Source organism: Microcaecilia unicolor, chromosome 3 (genome assembly GCF_901765095.1).
Source record: "Microcaecilia unicolor chromosome 3, aMicUni1.1, whole genome shotgun sequence".
Classification (NCBI taxonomy): Eukaryota; Metazoa; Chordata; class Amphibia; order Gymnophiona; family Siphonopidae; genus Microcaecilia; species Microcaecilia unicolor.
In genome coordinates, this window is record NC_044033.1 from 175,597,521 (window position 1) to 175,614,569 (window position 17,049).

Below are 17,049 nucleotides of genomic sequence, written 5' to 3' on the forward strand. Positions count from 1 at the left end.
AACGAATTCAAGAGTTTAATTATGTGTTGGGTGAAGAAAACTTTTCTCCGATTTGATTTAAATTTACTACACTGTAGTTTCATCGCATGCCCCCTAGTCCTAGTATTTTTGGAAAGCGTGAACAGACGCTTCACATCCACCTGTTCCACTCCACTCATTATTTTATATACCTCTATCATGTCTCCCCTCAGCCATCTCTTCTCCAAGCTGAAAAGCCCTAGCCCTAGGATTATTTGAGTACACAGGTTATACAGTAATGCACCATCAGTAGTCTTGCTGAGCAAACAAAGGGCCCTGTTTACTAAAGTGTGCTAGTGTTTTTAGTGCACGCTAGAGACACCCATATATTCCTATGGGTGCCTCTAGCATTAGTGCATGCTTTTTAGTATGCACTAAAAACACTAGCGTCTATAGCACAGCTTAGTAAACAGGGCCCAAAGAGTTAATTATGTCAAACAAAGAAGTTTAAAGGTGTGTCACCTGCTGGGGATTCTTCCACCACTTCTCCCACTGATCAGTGTAACTGGCGGTGATGGAGAGGTAACCAATCGGGGCATCAAACCATACATAGAAGACCTACAGGAAGAGAAGGAAGGGAGGTGAGAAAATTAAGACAAAGTCTGTAAAATAAGAAAGGAAGTGGTTAGCCTGAGATGCAGTATTACTAAAAAGCCATGCTCAAGGAGCCATGAGGGGGAAAAAAAGGAAAAACAAACTGAGTTACTACTACTATTTAGCATTTCTATAGCGCTACAAGGCATACGCAGCGCTGCACAAACATAGAAGAAAGACAGTCCCTGCTCAAAGAGCTTACAATCTAATAGACAAAAAATAAAGTAAGCAAATCAAATCAATTAATGTGTACAGGAAGGAGTTCAGAGGCTTGTTCATTTCCCTCTTTGATCCAAAACTCCCATCGCCCCATACTGTCCCACCCTCCACTGCTCTTTCACCTCCTCCTCACTTTATCTTTGAAGTCTTCTAAAGGAACAGGTGTCCCCCACTTCAGGTCCCGGGTGATGCAGCGTGGTTTAAGTCCATCTCTAAGCCAGGAGCGGGAGATAAGCCGGGCATTTGATGTCCAATCTCCACATGCTAATGACTGATCCAGCCACTTTTCTAGACGCTCCTCCAACTAAAGAAACAAAACACACGAAACAAATGAAATCCTAAAGAAATGCTTTGTTTCCACCAGCATTGTAACATAATTAAATTATACCTCACAGCGCACTCTAAGAAGGCACCTACTTATACCTTATTTTATGGAAGTGTATATGTGGCTATATTATCTATATATATAAAAGGCAACCCCAACGTTCTATGAAGCCTCCAGCCGGAAGTGTGAAGCGCCAGAGATATCCGGTTTCCCCATGAGTGAAGGAAAACAGCACAGCACGAAATCCCAGGAAACAGTGAAGGACTCAGAGGGGGGAGGGGAGAGAGATGCCCTCACTCTCTCTGTAACACAAATACAACACAGCAGGAAACTTAACACTGAAGGACTGGACTCCGAGGGGGGAGGGGGAGGGAGAGAGGGCAGAGGGCAGGGACACACCCACATGCACACTCTGAAGAAAACCTTGCTAGCCCCCTGTTTCATTTGCATCAGAAACGGGGCTTTTTTACTAGTGTTTTTATAAAATACTACTGGTAAACAGGCAGCAATAACGATTTAATTGAAGCTGCAGACATTTACATATAGTAGATTATGGCAGATAAAGACCTGTACAGTCCATCCAGTCTGCTTAACAAAATAAACTTATTAGCAGCTTGGGATCTGGTTTAACAGTACGCGTGTACAATCCACACCAACTATGCATATTTTATTTTTAGAATGGAGAAGTATAATTTGATGTCATGAGCCTCCGAATACCAGCTACAGAGGACCTCTGCCCTGATGCAGCTATATTTTATTTATTCATTCATTCATTCTAGTATCTCACTATTATCCAAAAGCAAATTTCAGTTCAAAGTGGCTTACAGTTTACAATTATTGAAATTACACTGATGTGTGTGGTTTACAATTTCCAATAAGATGTTAACATTGGTGTGGTATGATTACAAAGTGGTGTAGAACATCGGTCATTCATGTGGTTATCCATAGAATTTACTGAAAAAGTATGTCTTTAGTTCATTTCTGAACCGGAGACAGTTTACATTGCTTCTTGTGATCTTGGGTATTGAGTTCCACCAAGAAGTTGCATCAGAAGGCAGGACCCAGCAGAGAGAAGGTACCGGAGCAAGCCTGTGGGGACTGCTGTCGGCTCAGCTGGCTGCTGCATAAGGTAGAGATACTGCGGGGAGGGAGAAAGAGAGGAAGGCATGCCCGGAGATGAAAGTAATAATGCTCTAGTCCTTTACAGGTTAAGTTTTAATTCAGTGGAAAGCCAGTTGGCTATTGTAAGTAACTTGGTAGAGTGTAGAAACAGAGGAGGTATCGCAATTGTCGAGAGTGGCAACTATTTGTATATCATCAGCAGAGACAAAAGCAACAAGGTCTAGAGACTGAATTAATGTTAAGAGGGGGACCATGAAATATTGAAAAGAGTGGGGGAAGTAGAGAACCTTATGGAATTCCACAGGTTAACTGAAAATAAACTAACGAAAAGTTATTCCAATGAACAAACTAATGGCAATCCCTAAGGTAATCCTGAAACCAATGAACTGTGATTTTGGATATGCCTAGATCAGCAAGGCGTTGAAGGAGAATGGAATGATCAATAAGTCGAATGCGGCGGAAAGATCTAAAGATATCAAAATAATGATTTTATTCTTATCTAGATATTGAAGAATGGTGGAAGAAACCTATAAGAGCAGTTTCCATGCTATGTGAATATCTGAACCCTGTCTGATGTGGGTGAAGGGCATTTGTTTTCTCTAGAAAATCAAGTTGTTGGACTATGTGTTCGGTAAGTTTCGAAACAAAAGGTAATTGAGAGATTGGTCTATAATTGGAGAGCAGTAAAGAAGGAAGTTTTGGATCCTTCTGTTTAGGAGAAATACAAGTTGTTTTCTGAGAAGTAGGTAAAAGACCTTGTTGAAGATTCTTGTAGATCAAAGAATGTAGAAAGTGCAAAAGAGAATTTGAAATTTTAACGTAGTGTGATGGAAAAGAATCTATAGAATAGGTAGGTTTTCCTATCTGCAGTGTGTCCTCAATATCAGGGAGCATAGGTAGATTGAAAGCTGTTAGATGGCGGGAGGAGTGGCCTAGTGGTTAGGGTGGTGGACTTTGGTCCTGGGGAACTAAGGAACTGAGTTCAATTCCCACTTCAGGCACAGGCAGCTCCTTGTGACTCTGGGCAAGTCACTTAACCCTCCCTTGCCTGCCGCATTGAGCCTGCCATGAGTGGGAAAGCGTGGGGTACAAATGTAACAAAAAAAAAAAATATATATATATATTTAAAACTATATTATAAGAAGAAGTGGGAAGTAAAGAGAGGGGAATTTAAAGGGTATTTTTTTGTTTATTTATTTGTACCCCACATTTTCCCACTTATTTGCAGGCTCAATGTGGCTTACACAGTACCATCAAGGCGTTCGCCAAGTCAGTTGAGAACAAATACAAGGTTGTATAGTGATCTAATGAAGTAGTTGTGAAGGGTCAGGAGGGATGAAGATTGTATGTTGTCCAGTACGATCATTGGTCATACTGTGTTGTTGGGTGAAGGAGTTTACGTAGGATCGTTGGGGTAGGCCTTTTTCAACAGGTTGGTTTTTAGTGATTTTCTGAAGTTCAGGTGGTTATGGATTGCTTTCACAGCTTTCGGGAGACTGTTCCATAGTTGTGCGCTTATGTAGGAGAAACCGGATGCGTAAGTTGTTTTGTAAGTCCTTTACAATTTGGGTAATGTAGGTTAGGTATGATCGTGATGATTCAGTTCTGTTTCTTATTGGTAGATCTATAAGGTCTATCATGTATCCTGGGGACTACGCCATATATAATTTTGTGGACCAAAGTGCAGATTTTGAAGATGATCCGTTCTTTGATTGGGAGCCAATGCAGTTTTTCTCGAAGGGGTTTGGCACTTTCAAAGCGTGTTTTGCTATATATCAGCCTGGCTGCTGTATTTTGGGCAGTTTGGAGTTTTTTTATGAGTTGTTCTTTGCATCCCGCATACGTATAGGGGAAGAAGTAAAAATGCTAGAACCACCTCCCCCCCCCAAAAAAAAATCCTAAAAGAAGCTTAAAAAGTTATGTGTTCCAGGAGGCCATTTTGTATGCATTTCAATGATGCTAGTGACATCAAAATGGGGTAGGGCTAGAGAGCCACACAGTTCAAAAGCATTTTTTGCAGCATTTTTACATTAAAAAAAATCTATATAGATTCCAGGTGGGGAGAGGTTGCTCCATTTAAATTTGTGATCGGTTTTAATTAAAAAAAAAGTTTTCATGAATCGATCTGTCTCTACAACTAGAGTTTTTAAAACAGCATATTTTTGTTTTGGATTTTTTTGAGCAAGATGTCATCTGCTTCAAGATTTTTAAGCATATTCATTGTGTTATTTGAAAATTTTATGGCTGTTTGAAGATATTTTCATGTGATGAACTTTGACCTCCAGCATACAGTATATAAACTTGTTAGCAGGACAGTGTGGCTGTTTTTCTGCTGATCAAGGAAGAGGAGTTCTACTCTGCAGAGATATTGTTGCTGTTTATGAGTAACTGCATTTTCATGTTTATGAAAATAAGACCTCATGCTCATTTTATACATTTTTTGCTGTTTTAGGCTTTGTAGAGACACTGCTGATGTTTGTGAGGAGCTGCATTTCAATCAATTCATTTGTTTTTACAAGCCATACTGGTTTCAAATTTCACTTAAAAATGATGCTGTTTCAGGCTTTCAATATTTTATTAACCCCCTATTAGGGGTTAAGGCTTCTTTTACAAGGCCGCACTAGCGATTCCTGCGCGGCAAATGAGAGGAAACCCATAGGGCCCTAATAGGTATGTGTCCCTTTTAAATAATTTATTATACATGATCATCATATGTATATCTATGTTCTAAACTTTTAGACTTATGATTTTTATTTAGTATTGGATGTTCTATGCATATACTAACTTTTACTGTTTTATTATTTATTATGATTTGCCTAATTATTTTTATGTTCATGATTTTAATTTATTCATTTGGTTGTGAGATTAAGTATTATACGATTTTAAAAGTTATAATATGTTCTGATTGAACACTGTAGCCCCTGATGCAACCTCTTGGAAGAAACGTGGCCACGTTGGACATCTTGAGCAATAAGGTAAAATTATGTATAATCATACCTGATAATTTTCTTTCCATTAATCATAGCTGATCAATCCATAGACTGGTGGGTTGTGTCCATCTACCAGCAGGTGGAGATAGAGAGCAAACTTTTGCCTCCCTATATGTGGTCATGTGCTGCAGGAAACTCCTCAGTATGTCGATATCAAAGCTCCATCCGCAGGACTCAGCACTTAGAGAATTACACCCACGAAGGGACACTCTGCCCAGCTCACCACCGCCGAAACGGGGGAGGGGAATTAACCCAGCTCATCCCCACACAAGTGGGGGAGGGGAATCCGTCCAGCTCATCCCCGCGGAGCGGGGGAGGGACACCACACCCGCCGATGCGGGGGGATCTGGCTTATCCTGCAACCGCAACCGCGGGAGGAGCTGACTGACCCGAACACCGCCGAAGCGGGAGGGGTACAAAACTGCCCTACAGCCGCACGAAGCGGGAGGGAGTGCCGGCAGAATTATAAGTCTCAATCCAGCCCCGTAAAACGGAGGGGAGAGGAATGCAGCAGCTCACTGTAACACAAACTCGTCTTAACTCTTGAAGAATCCAAGTGAAAAAACTTGAACACGAAGTCTTTCTGAAGTAACTGAAGACTAAACTTGAACATGAAATGCAACCAGAATAAAACAATACAGATATCTGGGAGGGGCTATGGATTGATCAGCTATGATTAATGGAAAGAAAATTATCAGGTATGATTATACATAATTTTACCTTCCATATCATCAAGCTGATCAATCCATAGACTGGTGGGATGTACCGAAGCAGTACTCACCCAGGGCGGGACATAGAAATCCCTGACCGCAACACTGAAGCTCCAAACCGGGCCTCCGCCCGAGCAGCCACAGTCAAGCGGTAATGCTTGGAGAATGTATGGGCCGAAGCCCAAGTTGCCGCCTTGCATATCTCTTCCAAGGAGACGGAACCGGCCTCTGCCATCGAGGCCGCCTGAGCTCTTGTGGAGTGAGCCTTCAGCTGGATAGGCGGCACCTTCCCCGCGGCCACATAAGCCGCCGCAATGGCTTCCTTGACCCATCTTGCCACTGTAGGCTTAGCAGCCTGCAGACCCCTACGAGGACCTGCAAACAGGACAAACAGATGATCCGATTTCCGGAAATCATTGGTCACTTCCAAGTATCTGATGATGACTCGTCTCACATCCAGATATTTAAGAGCAGAGTACTCCTCTGGGTAGTCCTCCCTACGAAAGGAAGGGAGACAGAGCTGCTGATTCACATGGAAGCGAGAAACAATCTTGGGCAGAAAGGAAGGCACTGTGCGAATAGACACTCCTGCCTCAGTGAACTGCAGAAAAGGCTCTCGACATGAGAGCGCCTGGAGCTCGGAAACTCTTCTGGCTGAAGTGATAGCCACCAAAAAGACTGCTTTCAACGTCAGGTCTTTCAGAGATGCCCTCGACAAGGGTTCAAACGGCGGCTTCTGCAATGCTCTTAGCACCAGGTTGAGATTCCACGCAGGCACCACTGAGTGCAGAGGAGGGCGCAGGTGATTAACTCCCTTGAGAAAGCGCACCACATCTGGCTGGGAAGCCAGGGAAGCACCCTTCAGGCGGCCCCTGAAGCAAGCCAGAGCCGCTACCTGGACCTTAAGGGAACTGAGCGACAGGCCTTTGTCCAGACCTTCTTGCAGGAACGCCAACACTGAAGAAATTGGAGCAGTGAAGGGAGAAAGTGAGCCTGCTTCACACCACGCTGCAAAGATACGCCAAACCCTGGCGTAAGCAGTAGAAGTAGAGCGTTTCCTCGCTCTCAGCATAGTGGCGATGACCTTGTCTGAGAAGCCCTTCTTCCTCAGACGCTGCCGCTCAATACCCAGGCCGTAAGACCAAAGGGGGAGGGATCCTCCATCACCACGGGACCCTGATGTAACAGGCCCTGCTCCACTGGCAGCCGCAGAGGATCGTCGACTGAGAGCCTGATCAAGTCCGCATACCAGGGACGTCTGGGCCAACCCGGACCCACCAGGATTATCCTGCCGGGATGTCTTGCCACCCGGTCTAGGACCCTGCCCAACATGGGCCAGGGTGGGAACACATAGAGAAGCTCTTGTGTCGGCCATTGTTGGAGAAGAGCATCTACTCCCAGGGATCGAGGGTCCCGTCCTCTGCTGAAGAAGCGCGGCACTTGGCAATTGGCCGATGACGCCATCAGATCTAGGCTCGGCTGGCCCCAGCGCTTCGTGATGTCCAAGAACGCCTGAGCAGATAGCTGCCACTCTCCGGGCTCCAAGGTATGGCGACTGAGAAAGTCCGCCTTGACATTCATGACTCCGGCAATGTGGGCCGCTGACAGCTGTTCCAGGTTCGCTTCCGCCCACTGGCATAGACTCATAGCCTCCTTGGCTAGAGGGGCGCTCTTGGTACCTCCCTGGCGGTTGACATAGGCCACAGCCGTGGCATTGTCCGACAGTACCCGTACAGGCTTCAGCACCAGTACCGGGATGAACTCCAAAAGCGCCAACCGAATGGCTCTGAGTTCCAGGAGGTTGATAGACCACTTCGCCTCTGCAGGAGACCAGAGCCCCTGCGCTGTCCTTCCCAAGCAGTGGGCTCCCCAGCCCGACAATGAGGCGTCCGTCGTGACGACAATCCACTCTGGGGTCACCAGAGGCATTCCTGCAGACAACTTGTCTGTCTGCATCCACCAGCTCAGCGCCTTGCGCACTGCTGGATCCAAGGGAAGACGCACCGCATAATCCTCCGACATCGGAGTCCAGCGCTGCAGCAGAGAGTGTTGTAGTGGTCTCATATGAGCCCTGGCCCAGGGCACTACTTCCATCGTGGCCGTCATAGAGCCCAACAGCTGCACATAGTCCCAAGCCCGAAGAGGAGAGGCTACCAGGAACTGGTCCACCTGAGCCTGAAGCTTGACAATCCGATTGTCTGGCAGGAACACTCTGCCCACTTGGGTGTCGAATCGAACTCCCAGATACTCCAGGGACTGAGTCGGGCGCAGCTGGCTCTTCTCCCAGTTGATGATCCATCCCAGGGAGCTCAAAAGAGCAACTACCCGGTCCACAGCTTTGCCGCACTCTGCATAAGAGGGGGCTCGGATCAACCAGTCGTCCAGATAAGGATGGACTTGTACTCCTTCCTTTCGCAGGAAGGCCGCTATGACCACCATTACTTTGGAAAAGGTCCGCGGAGCAGTAGCCAACCCGAACGGGAGGGCTCTGAACTGGAAGTGTCGTCCCAGGACTGCAAAACGCAGAAAGCGTTGATGAGGAGGCCAGATGGGAATATGCAGGTACGCTTCCTTGATGTCCAAGGATGCCAGGTACTCCCCTGCCTTCACTGCCGCTATAACAGAGCGGAGAGTCTCCATGCGAAAGTGCCGCACTTTCAAGGCCCGATTGACCCCTTTGAGGTCGAGGATAGGCCGGACAGCACCTCCTTTCTTTGGTACCACAAAGTAAATGGAGTAACGCCCCTTGCCAAGCTGACTTTCTGGCACCGGAACGACCGCACCCAGGCGGATCAGATTGTCCAAAGTCTGTTGCACTGCCACAGCTTTGACCGGAGACTTGCAGGGAGAGAGTACAAACCCGTCTCTTAAGGGTCGGCAGAACTCTAGCTTGTAGCCGTCTCTGATGACTTCCAGCACCCAAGCGTCTGAAGTGATTGTGGTCCACTCGCCCAGAAACGAGGACAGCCGTCCTCCAATCTGCACTGGGGCGTGGACCAATACCCCGTCATTGGGTACGAGACCCTGGGGGAGGACCGGAGGGAGCACCTCCGGGACGGCGGTCTCTGCGAAAGGAATGCTGCTTGGGGGAGAAATTCCTCTTAAAGGAAGAGGGGGCAGAAGAACCCGACCTGCCCGGGCGGTACCGACGGGCTTCCTGAAACCGTCCTCTGGAGGTACCGGGACGAGCACTAGCCCGAGCCCTGACCTCCGGTAACTTCTTGCCCTTAGACGTGCCGAGATCGGTCACGATTTTGTCCAGCTCGACCCCAAAGAGCAGCTTGCCTTTAAAAGGCAATTTAGCCAGGCGGGATTTAGAGGCGTGGTCAGCAGACCAATGTTTCAGCCAAAGCCACCGCCGCGCAGAGACTGTCTGAGCCATGCCTTTAGCTGAGGCTCTCAAGACATCATACAGCAAGTCTGCCAAATAGGCTAAGCCCGATTCCAGGGCTGGCCAATCAGCCCTCAAGGAATGGTCCGAGGGGGAAGCCCGCTGCACCATAGTCAGGCACGCCCTGGCCACGTAGGAACCGCAAACTGAGGCCTGCAAACTTAAAGCAGCCGCCTCAAAGGACGACCTTAAGGCCGCCTCCAATCTCCTGTCTTGGGCGTCCTTCAAGGCCGTGCCACCTTCCACCGGCAAAGCCGTTTTCTTAGTCACCGCAGTGATTAAAGAATCCACGGTAGGCCACAGATAGGCCTCACGTTCACTCACAGCCAAAGGATAGAGGCGGGACATAGCCCTAGCCACTTTAAGGCTCGCTTCTGGGACATCCCATTGAGCCGAAATTAAGGTGTGCATGGCATCATGCACGTGGAAGGTTCTAGGCGGGCGCTTCGTCCCCAGCATAATGGCAGAGCCAACAGGGGCTGAGGGAGAGACGTCCTCCGGAGAGGATATCTTTAAAGTGTCCATGGCCTGTAACAACAGGTTGGGCAAATCCTCTGGGCGAAAAAGCCGCGCTGCAGAGGGGTCATCCGCTCCATCCGAGCGGGGATCCGTCTCCTCCAAGGAATCCGCAAAGGACCGTTGGGAGACCTCAGACACGCTGCCATCTACATCGGAGGAGACAAATTCCTCCAAGGCCTGAGAATCAACCCGAGGGCGTTTACCTCTGGGAACCTCAACCTCTTTACCAGACGAGGGAGCGGGGGCAGCGTTTTGCATGAGGAAGGCCTGATGCAACAGCAAAACAAACTCGGGGGAGAAACCCCCCAGACTGTGCACTTCCGCAGCCTGGGCAACAGCCCTAGGCGCGCTCTCAACCGGCGCTCGCAACAGCGGGGGAGAGACATGCTGCGCATCCAAAATGGCGTCCGGCGCGAAACTCCGCGAAGGAGCCGCGCGGGAAGAACGGCTCTTAATTTTAGCCGCTTCTGTGCCGTCGCCCAAATTAAGGGCGTTCATGGCATTAATGTCTCCAACCTCAAGGGCGGCCCAAGAAGAAGCCGGCCGAGCCGCGTGGCCGGCCAAGATGGCGGAGGCGAGGAGCGGGGGATGGGCGTTTATGGCGGGAAAAACCGCCACGCCGGAGGAAGGACCGGGACATTCATCGGTCACGAAACTGTCACCCAACAAGGGCGAATCAGGCTTTAAGACCCCCGCATCCCCTCTAGAAGCGCTCAAGCGGGGAGCGACCCTTTGCGCCCTCGCCCTCCGACGCCATGTGCCACGAGGAGAAGAATCGGGGAACCCCCGCCCGCTATAAAAAGGTAAAATTACCTGCTGTCCGCTCCGAGTTGTAACGACCTGGTGTCTCAGTGAGTAGCTGCAATAGACGCTTAAATAAACGTCGAAATAAACGCCTTTAAGGCCGTTCAAATTTTTTTTTTTTTTTAACGGAGCCAGCGGGAGGGGGGAGAAAAGGAGGGATCTGGCACCACCAGGTTTGCACTTGCTCAAAAGAGCCCTCAACCCCAGGCACTCAACAAAACCTAAAAATTAGGCTTGGAGGCCTAGCCAGAGCTGCTGCTGTGTGTGACCACCACCTGCTGAGATAGAGAACATACTGAGGAGTTTCCGGCAGCACATGACCACATATAGGGAGGCAAAAGTTTGCTCTCTATCTCCACCTGCTGGTAGATGGACACAACCCACCAGTCTATGGATTGATCAGCTTGATGATATGGAAACATTTCTTTCGTTTAGCGCTCTGCTCTGTTTATAACTAGAACTTTTGAAGGTTGGGAAGAGGGTGTTCGGGTGGGTGGGGGGGGGGGGGCGGAAAATTAGAAAGGGGAAGGGAATTATGTTGGAAGAAATGGTTATTTGATGATTGCAATTGTGAAATTTCTATGTTATGGCAAATTGTCGAAAATACCTATGTTGTATGATGCCTATTTCCCCCAATAAAGATGATTTAAACATAACTAGAACTATTGCGCAGTGAGAGGAGGGAATAGTTTTGGAGGAACATTTGTTGCAAGAGAATGGGTCACTAATCCAATCTGCAGATCTTCAGCCATCAGATCCCTACTCGGTGGAGGGGATCATTTCGCGTTTTGTTAAGTACAGCACTATATCCATTCTCTGGATAACCCCAGTCTCCGAGGCCAGATAGGGAATACAGTAAGGGTTTTCTTTAACTCACTCTCGCCAGATTGAGTTTCTATCTCTGGGTTACACAAAGCACTATTTTTGGCAGGCGGCATCAACAATTCACAGAATTCAGGGATAGATGAGGCTGATCCATGTCGCCCTCTCCTCGAATCCCTAGATTTGCCTGTAGTGCAGACTTTAGAGAGCATCTGTTTCAGGTCCTCCATAGTACCTATTTCACTCAATTGCACATGTTCAGGGTAGGTAGACTATCACTTGCTTGAAGTGCAATGTGGGGGAGAACTTTAATGGGAGCACTCCAAGATACATCTATTTTGGGCACTTAACTATTTTTTTTTTTTTTTACAACAACGGATCCAGCTATCACCCGAGGGGCTTCTGCTGGATGTTGTATTTGTGGTCTAGAGCAAGGCTCCTGGTTAGGAAAGCGCTGTTGGTTGGCAAGAAATGCGAGTTAAAATTCCTGGATCCAAGTGGACCCACCATCATTCATGTTTTAAAGACTGGGGAGGCTAGATTCCTCCACCTGGGAATCAAACTTTTCTGCCTCAGAACCTTATGTCCAAGCTTTACCCTCACATTCCAGAAGCTTAATAGTGAATTTTTTAGGTTAAGCTGTGATAGCAGCCTAGTGTATTCACTCATATTGGATAGGAGGTGATTATGAGGGCTAGGGGATTTTTTTTTTTTTTTAAGAGGAGGTTGGGGGTAAGGGAACGGTGGGGCTCTAGATCAGTATTGGGGTGGGAGGTTATAAGAAAGAAGACTTCTAATCTTCGAGTTTGGGTTAGGATAGATCGGAGCAACAGGGTTTTAGGGGTTTATTGGGTAGGTATAAAATAAAATTGAACAATTGATAACTGACAATACTTTTTTTTTGCTGTAATACGTTTGATTCTTGATCAGAGGCGTAGCTATGTGGGGTGCAAAGGGAGCGGCTACTCCCCCAAACGGATTTTGAATAAAATGGTGCCTACGCGGATCAGCACTTCAGCTTCACACCAACGCCTATTTTACAGAAGGTCTGCTTCCTCTGACATCAAAACCTGGTTACGCTTCTGTTCTGGATATTTGGTGTCTGCTTGTTAACTATCTGAATGTAATAAAATTGCTTGAAAATTAAAAAACAAAACAAAACCCACACCCCCCCATATTAGTCTCTTCAAAATAAAGGGCAAACCGCAACTCTTCCAATAATTTGGCCATCCACAGAATACTAGCTATAGGTCAAAAACTGCATACTCTTTTTTTGAAATGGGAGTGAGAATTGTACGGACGATGGAGCAATGAAACTTGCCTGGTAATTTAATTGTTTATACCAACATGGGTCTCAATACTATAGGTTTCCCTAAAACAGGGCTGGAAAGGACACATCAAATCATGTGAGGATAATTTCATAAAAGGGCACCTGTGTGAAATGTCCAAAAAAAGTACTTTTTTTTAGAAATGTACCCTAACCACCGATGTATCTTTATAGAAAGAAGCACTCAGAACCAGCCCCAGTAGCGCATACATGATTCTCCCACTAATTCAAACCTGCTCTGGAGGTGTAAATATACACATACTCTATGAGAGTTTAATTGTAGAAACCATTTTCACATTCTTTTTTTTTTTTTTTTTGGGGGGGGGGGGGGTGGGGGGTGGAGATCTTTTCCACCAGTTTCCCTTTTTTTTGCTTTTGTTCATTAAAGATACCAAGCTTCTTTGAGAGGGTAAAGGGTGGGTGGCTTTGAGATTATGTTTTTCTATATTTCCAGGTTCATCTGGTGTGTTTCTTCTAGGTTTTTTTTTTTCTTCTGCTCGCTGGACTTTTATTATATAACCCAGAGATGGGCTGGTGGTTAAGGTGATAGAGGAGTATAAGAACACATCTCCTCATGTTGTGAATACGACTATCTGTTCATATATTATTGTGGAGGTCCTGGAAGGGTGAAGTTAACTTCTCAGTTTTGGGGTTGAGGATGATACTATGTCTTTGAAATAGGCTTGAAATGTTGTTCTGTATTATGGATGTATTTGTTATTGTGTATTATGTACTTATGACTTCCCAAGTTACTAAACAGATTTAAACAAAAAAACATTTTCATGTCTAAAACAGTTTATGAAACAAAAAGGCACACAACTGCTTACAAAACAGTACATAAAAAACAACAAAGCAGTGGAATCAAATGCATTTATTGGAACAATACCCGACGTGGCCACGTTTCGCCCTCAGGCTGCGTCAGGGGTATAAACTATCAAAAGTGTATGTAAATATATCATACACACTAGTAGTTCCAAAAATCTAGTTCCACTTATCTGCTACTTCCAACTAAACTGATATGCATATTCCACTGCTTTGTTGTTTTTTATCTATTTAAAACAGTTTATGTACATAAATTACATTATATTACAAATGGTCTTATATTCCACAGAAGCTGTAAAGTTCTATATGGATTCAAAAAAAAAACCAAAAAAACTTATTCCTGGCAAATACATCATAAAACATTTGACTACGAAATATTTAGGAGGACAATATGTTAAAGAAAGATTTCAATGATTTTCAAAAAAATCTTATTTGATCATAATAAATTCCAAATAGTGAATGCCTGATACGGGAAACTAGATGAGAAAGCTCAAAATAGCTGAGTGTTGGAAAATGCTATAGAAAAACCATGCCAATCCTGTCCCCTTTGGTCATGTCTAACATGTAGGGTGGAACCCTCCCAAATGTTATGTTGAATGTTACTGTACATAATTTAAAATGAATTCGCACCTCTATGGGCAGCCAATGAAAGTCCATCAACAGAGGTGTAATCCTGTCATGTTTATGTTCAGAATACAGCTATTGAGCTGCTGTATTTTGAACAGTTTGCAGTTTCTTGCTAAGATATTTATTGAAACCTACATAGATATTACAATAAATAGGTTCTTATATAAACTGGGCCATGCCTAAAGGTACATGCAGTGCAAGCTGGTGTGTACTTTTATAGAAGGTGCTCTAAGGAGAAGTTAGAATGGAGCATGGACAGTTGTGATTTACATGTGTATTTTATTAAGTGCACGCATACAGCATGCACTAACATTTATGCCTGCTCTTGAACAGGTATAAATACATCTACACTTTAAACTAGGTGTTACTGCTGCTAGATTTGCACTGGTGTTTTATAAAAAGTCACATAGGCCGACATAGGTGCCTTCCTGCTCACTTAAGATTGGAGTCCTGTTATAACATTACTCCGAGTGTATGCATGTACTTTATCAAATATGCAAGTACACTGCAAATCCACACCCTGTTTCACTGAAACTAAGCCACCCCTCCTCTGAACGCCCTCTTTCAGGGTGCCCCATACATATGTACAATTTTCTAATAGCTATTTCCAAAATATATAACACGATTTGCACATAGAAAATAAGCTACTACTGAAAGGTGTGAGCCAAATAAAATAATTCTCTTAATGAGGAATAGCCAATAGTGACACAGAAAAATAAACACCTAGAATAAGTGATTCCTACTTTTGGCAGGTCCAAGAAGAGATGCTTAGAGGACTTTACAACAGGTGAGGCTTTGCATATTTTGCACTGTGGTTTCTGTTAAGATGGGAAAAAAGAAGAATATAATTACTATATAAAATATATTTCAAGAAATTACACTGTAACAAGGAGCAATGATCACTGGTTTCCAGCAGCAAAAGTTAAACTCTGTGGAAAAATGCCTCCACCTAGCCTCACCCCTTGTTGACAAGATGTGTTTTAAAATATTTTATTTCAAATAAAGACAAATCAAGCAAAACTTGTACAGAAAAACTAATTCAAATAAGCATGCTGCTATCATAGGAAACCTTTGGGTATAAAAAGCAAAACCATGTGAATGTAAGGACTGGATAAATGAATTAAAACAAATGCCATTAATATGTAATACTTGGTAGCAATAATGAAACAGTGATAGAATATTCACACAGCAAGCAGCCTGAGGCAGCCTGCGCCAACAGATTTATTTTAATTAAAGTTGTATGAACTTGGTGGCTAATAGTGTGCTGAACTGGACAATGTTGGCACATTTAGACTGACTCTGGACAGTTCTGCATGAAGGAAACCTTTCCCTCATTATTCAATACCTTCTCTGTGAAATAGTAGTAATAAATAAAAGGCAAGTGCACTTTTATAATATACCACTGTACTCCACAAAGCAAAAGGAGCAAGTTCCCACATGTCACCTTTTTCTTTTGATGTAGGCACAGGGGAAAAAAAAAAAAAAAAAAAAGATGTTAAATGCTCCCAGGTCTCATCCTAATGATTTTTCTAAACTGTACTTATAAATAGTAAGCCTGATTGTTAAGCACCTGAAACTCAACGTCTGTTTTGGTGGCCCTTTACTAGGTGAAAACAACAGAATAGAGTGAGTCCCTATAAACCAGCCCCTCCAAATGACACAATGATTACGATTTATAACTAATTAGATGAAACCATTATTTCCTCTGTGTACATCCGTACGCTACAGAAGCCGGAATCTTTGAAAATATAAGAGAGGTCCAATAAAAATGCTACCAATAATAAAGAACAACAACGTGGATAGAGCAGCTCAGATTTGCTTGCTTTATTTGGGTAAGGGGATGAGGGGTGAACCTCATGGGCTTCAGCGGCAGTCTCAATCTAACCGCCTTAAGCTCTCTCCTACCCACTCCTTTAGTTCCAGCTCGCAGCACCGTTGCCTTCTTCAATTTGCCGGCAGAGACAGTGAGGTAAGCACACTGCCTTCGGCGGCCCTGGAAGCGCTCCCTCTGTTGCAGTGTCCTGCCTATGCGAGACATGAAATTGCAGCAGAGAGAAAGCTTCCGGGATGCTGAAGGCAGTGTGTTTAACTCACTCACGCTGCCGGCGGCCCGGATTGAAGAAGGAAGCACTGCAGGGAGCCAAAAGGGCGTAGGAGAGAGCTGACCAAGGCAGTTAGGAGATGGCAATGACAGCTGAAGCAGGGAGGGAGATGCTAAGGCTGCCTTGAGGCCCTGTGCGACCGGCCCTGTCTAAGACTGGACCGGATGGTACCAGTGTACTGACAAGAATTGAAAAATGAACTTGCAGAATTATTGTTAATAATATGTAATTTATTTTTAAAATCAAGAGTGGTACCAGAAGATTGGAGGGTGGCTAATGTAGCGACGATTTTTAAAACCGGTTCCAGAGGTGATCTGGGAAATTATAGACCGGTGAGCCTGACATTGGTACCGGGCAAAATGGTAGAGACTATTATAAAGAACAAAATTACAGAGCATATTCAAAAGAATGGATTAATGAGACAAAGACAACATGAAATCTAAAAGGGAAACCTAGCCTCACCAATGTACTACATTTCTTTGAAAAGGTGAATAAACATGTGGATAAAGGCGAATCGGTTGATATTGTGTATCTGGATTTTTTAAAGGCATTTGACAAAGTATCTCATTAAAGACTCCAGAGGAAACTGGAGAGTCATGGTAAAGAAGGTAGTGTTCTATTGTGAACTAAAAATTGGTTAAAAGATAGAAAATAGAG

The 17,049-nt window shown here is 45.0% G+C and overlaps 1 protein-coding gene across 1 annotated transcript in view; it reads right to left on the reverse strand.

Moving 5' to 3' along the window:
- The window catches only part of MARS1 (methionyl-tRNA synthetase 1), a 101,472-nt gene that overhangs the window by 51,139 nt on the left and 33,284 nt on the right, over positions 1-17,049 (reverse strand). Inside the window, exons 11-13 of the mRNA XM_030196620.1 lie at positions 15,034-15,108; positions 965-1,135; positions 481-576 (exon numbers count right to left, since the gene is read on the reverse strand). Coding sequence (XP_030052480.1) covers positions 481-576; positions 965-1,135; positions 15,034-15,108 — 342 coding nt within the window. The remainder of the gene's footprint in view (positions 1-480; positions 577-964; positions 1,136-15,033; positions 15,109-17,049) is intronic.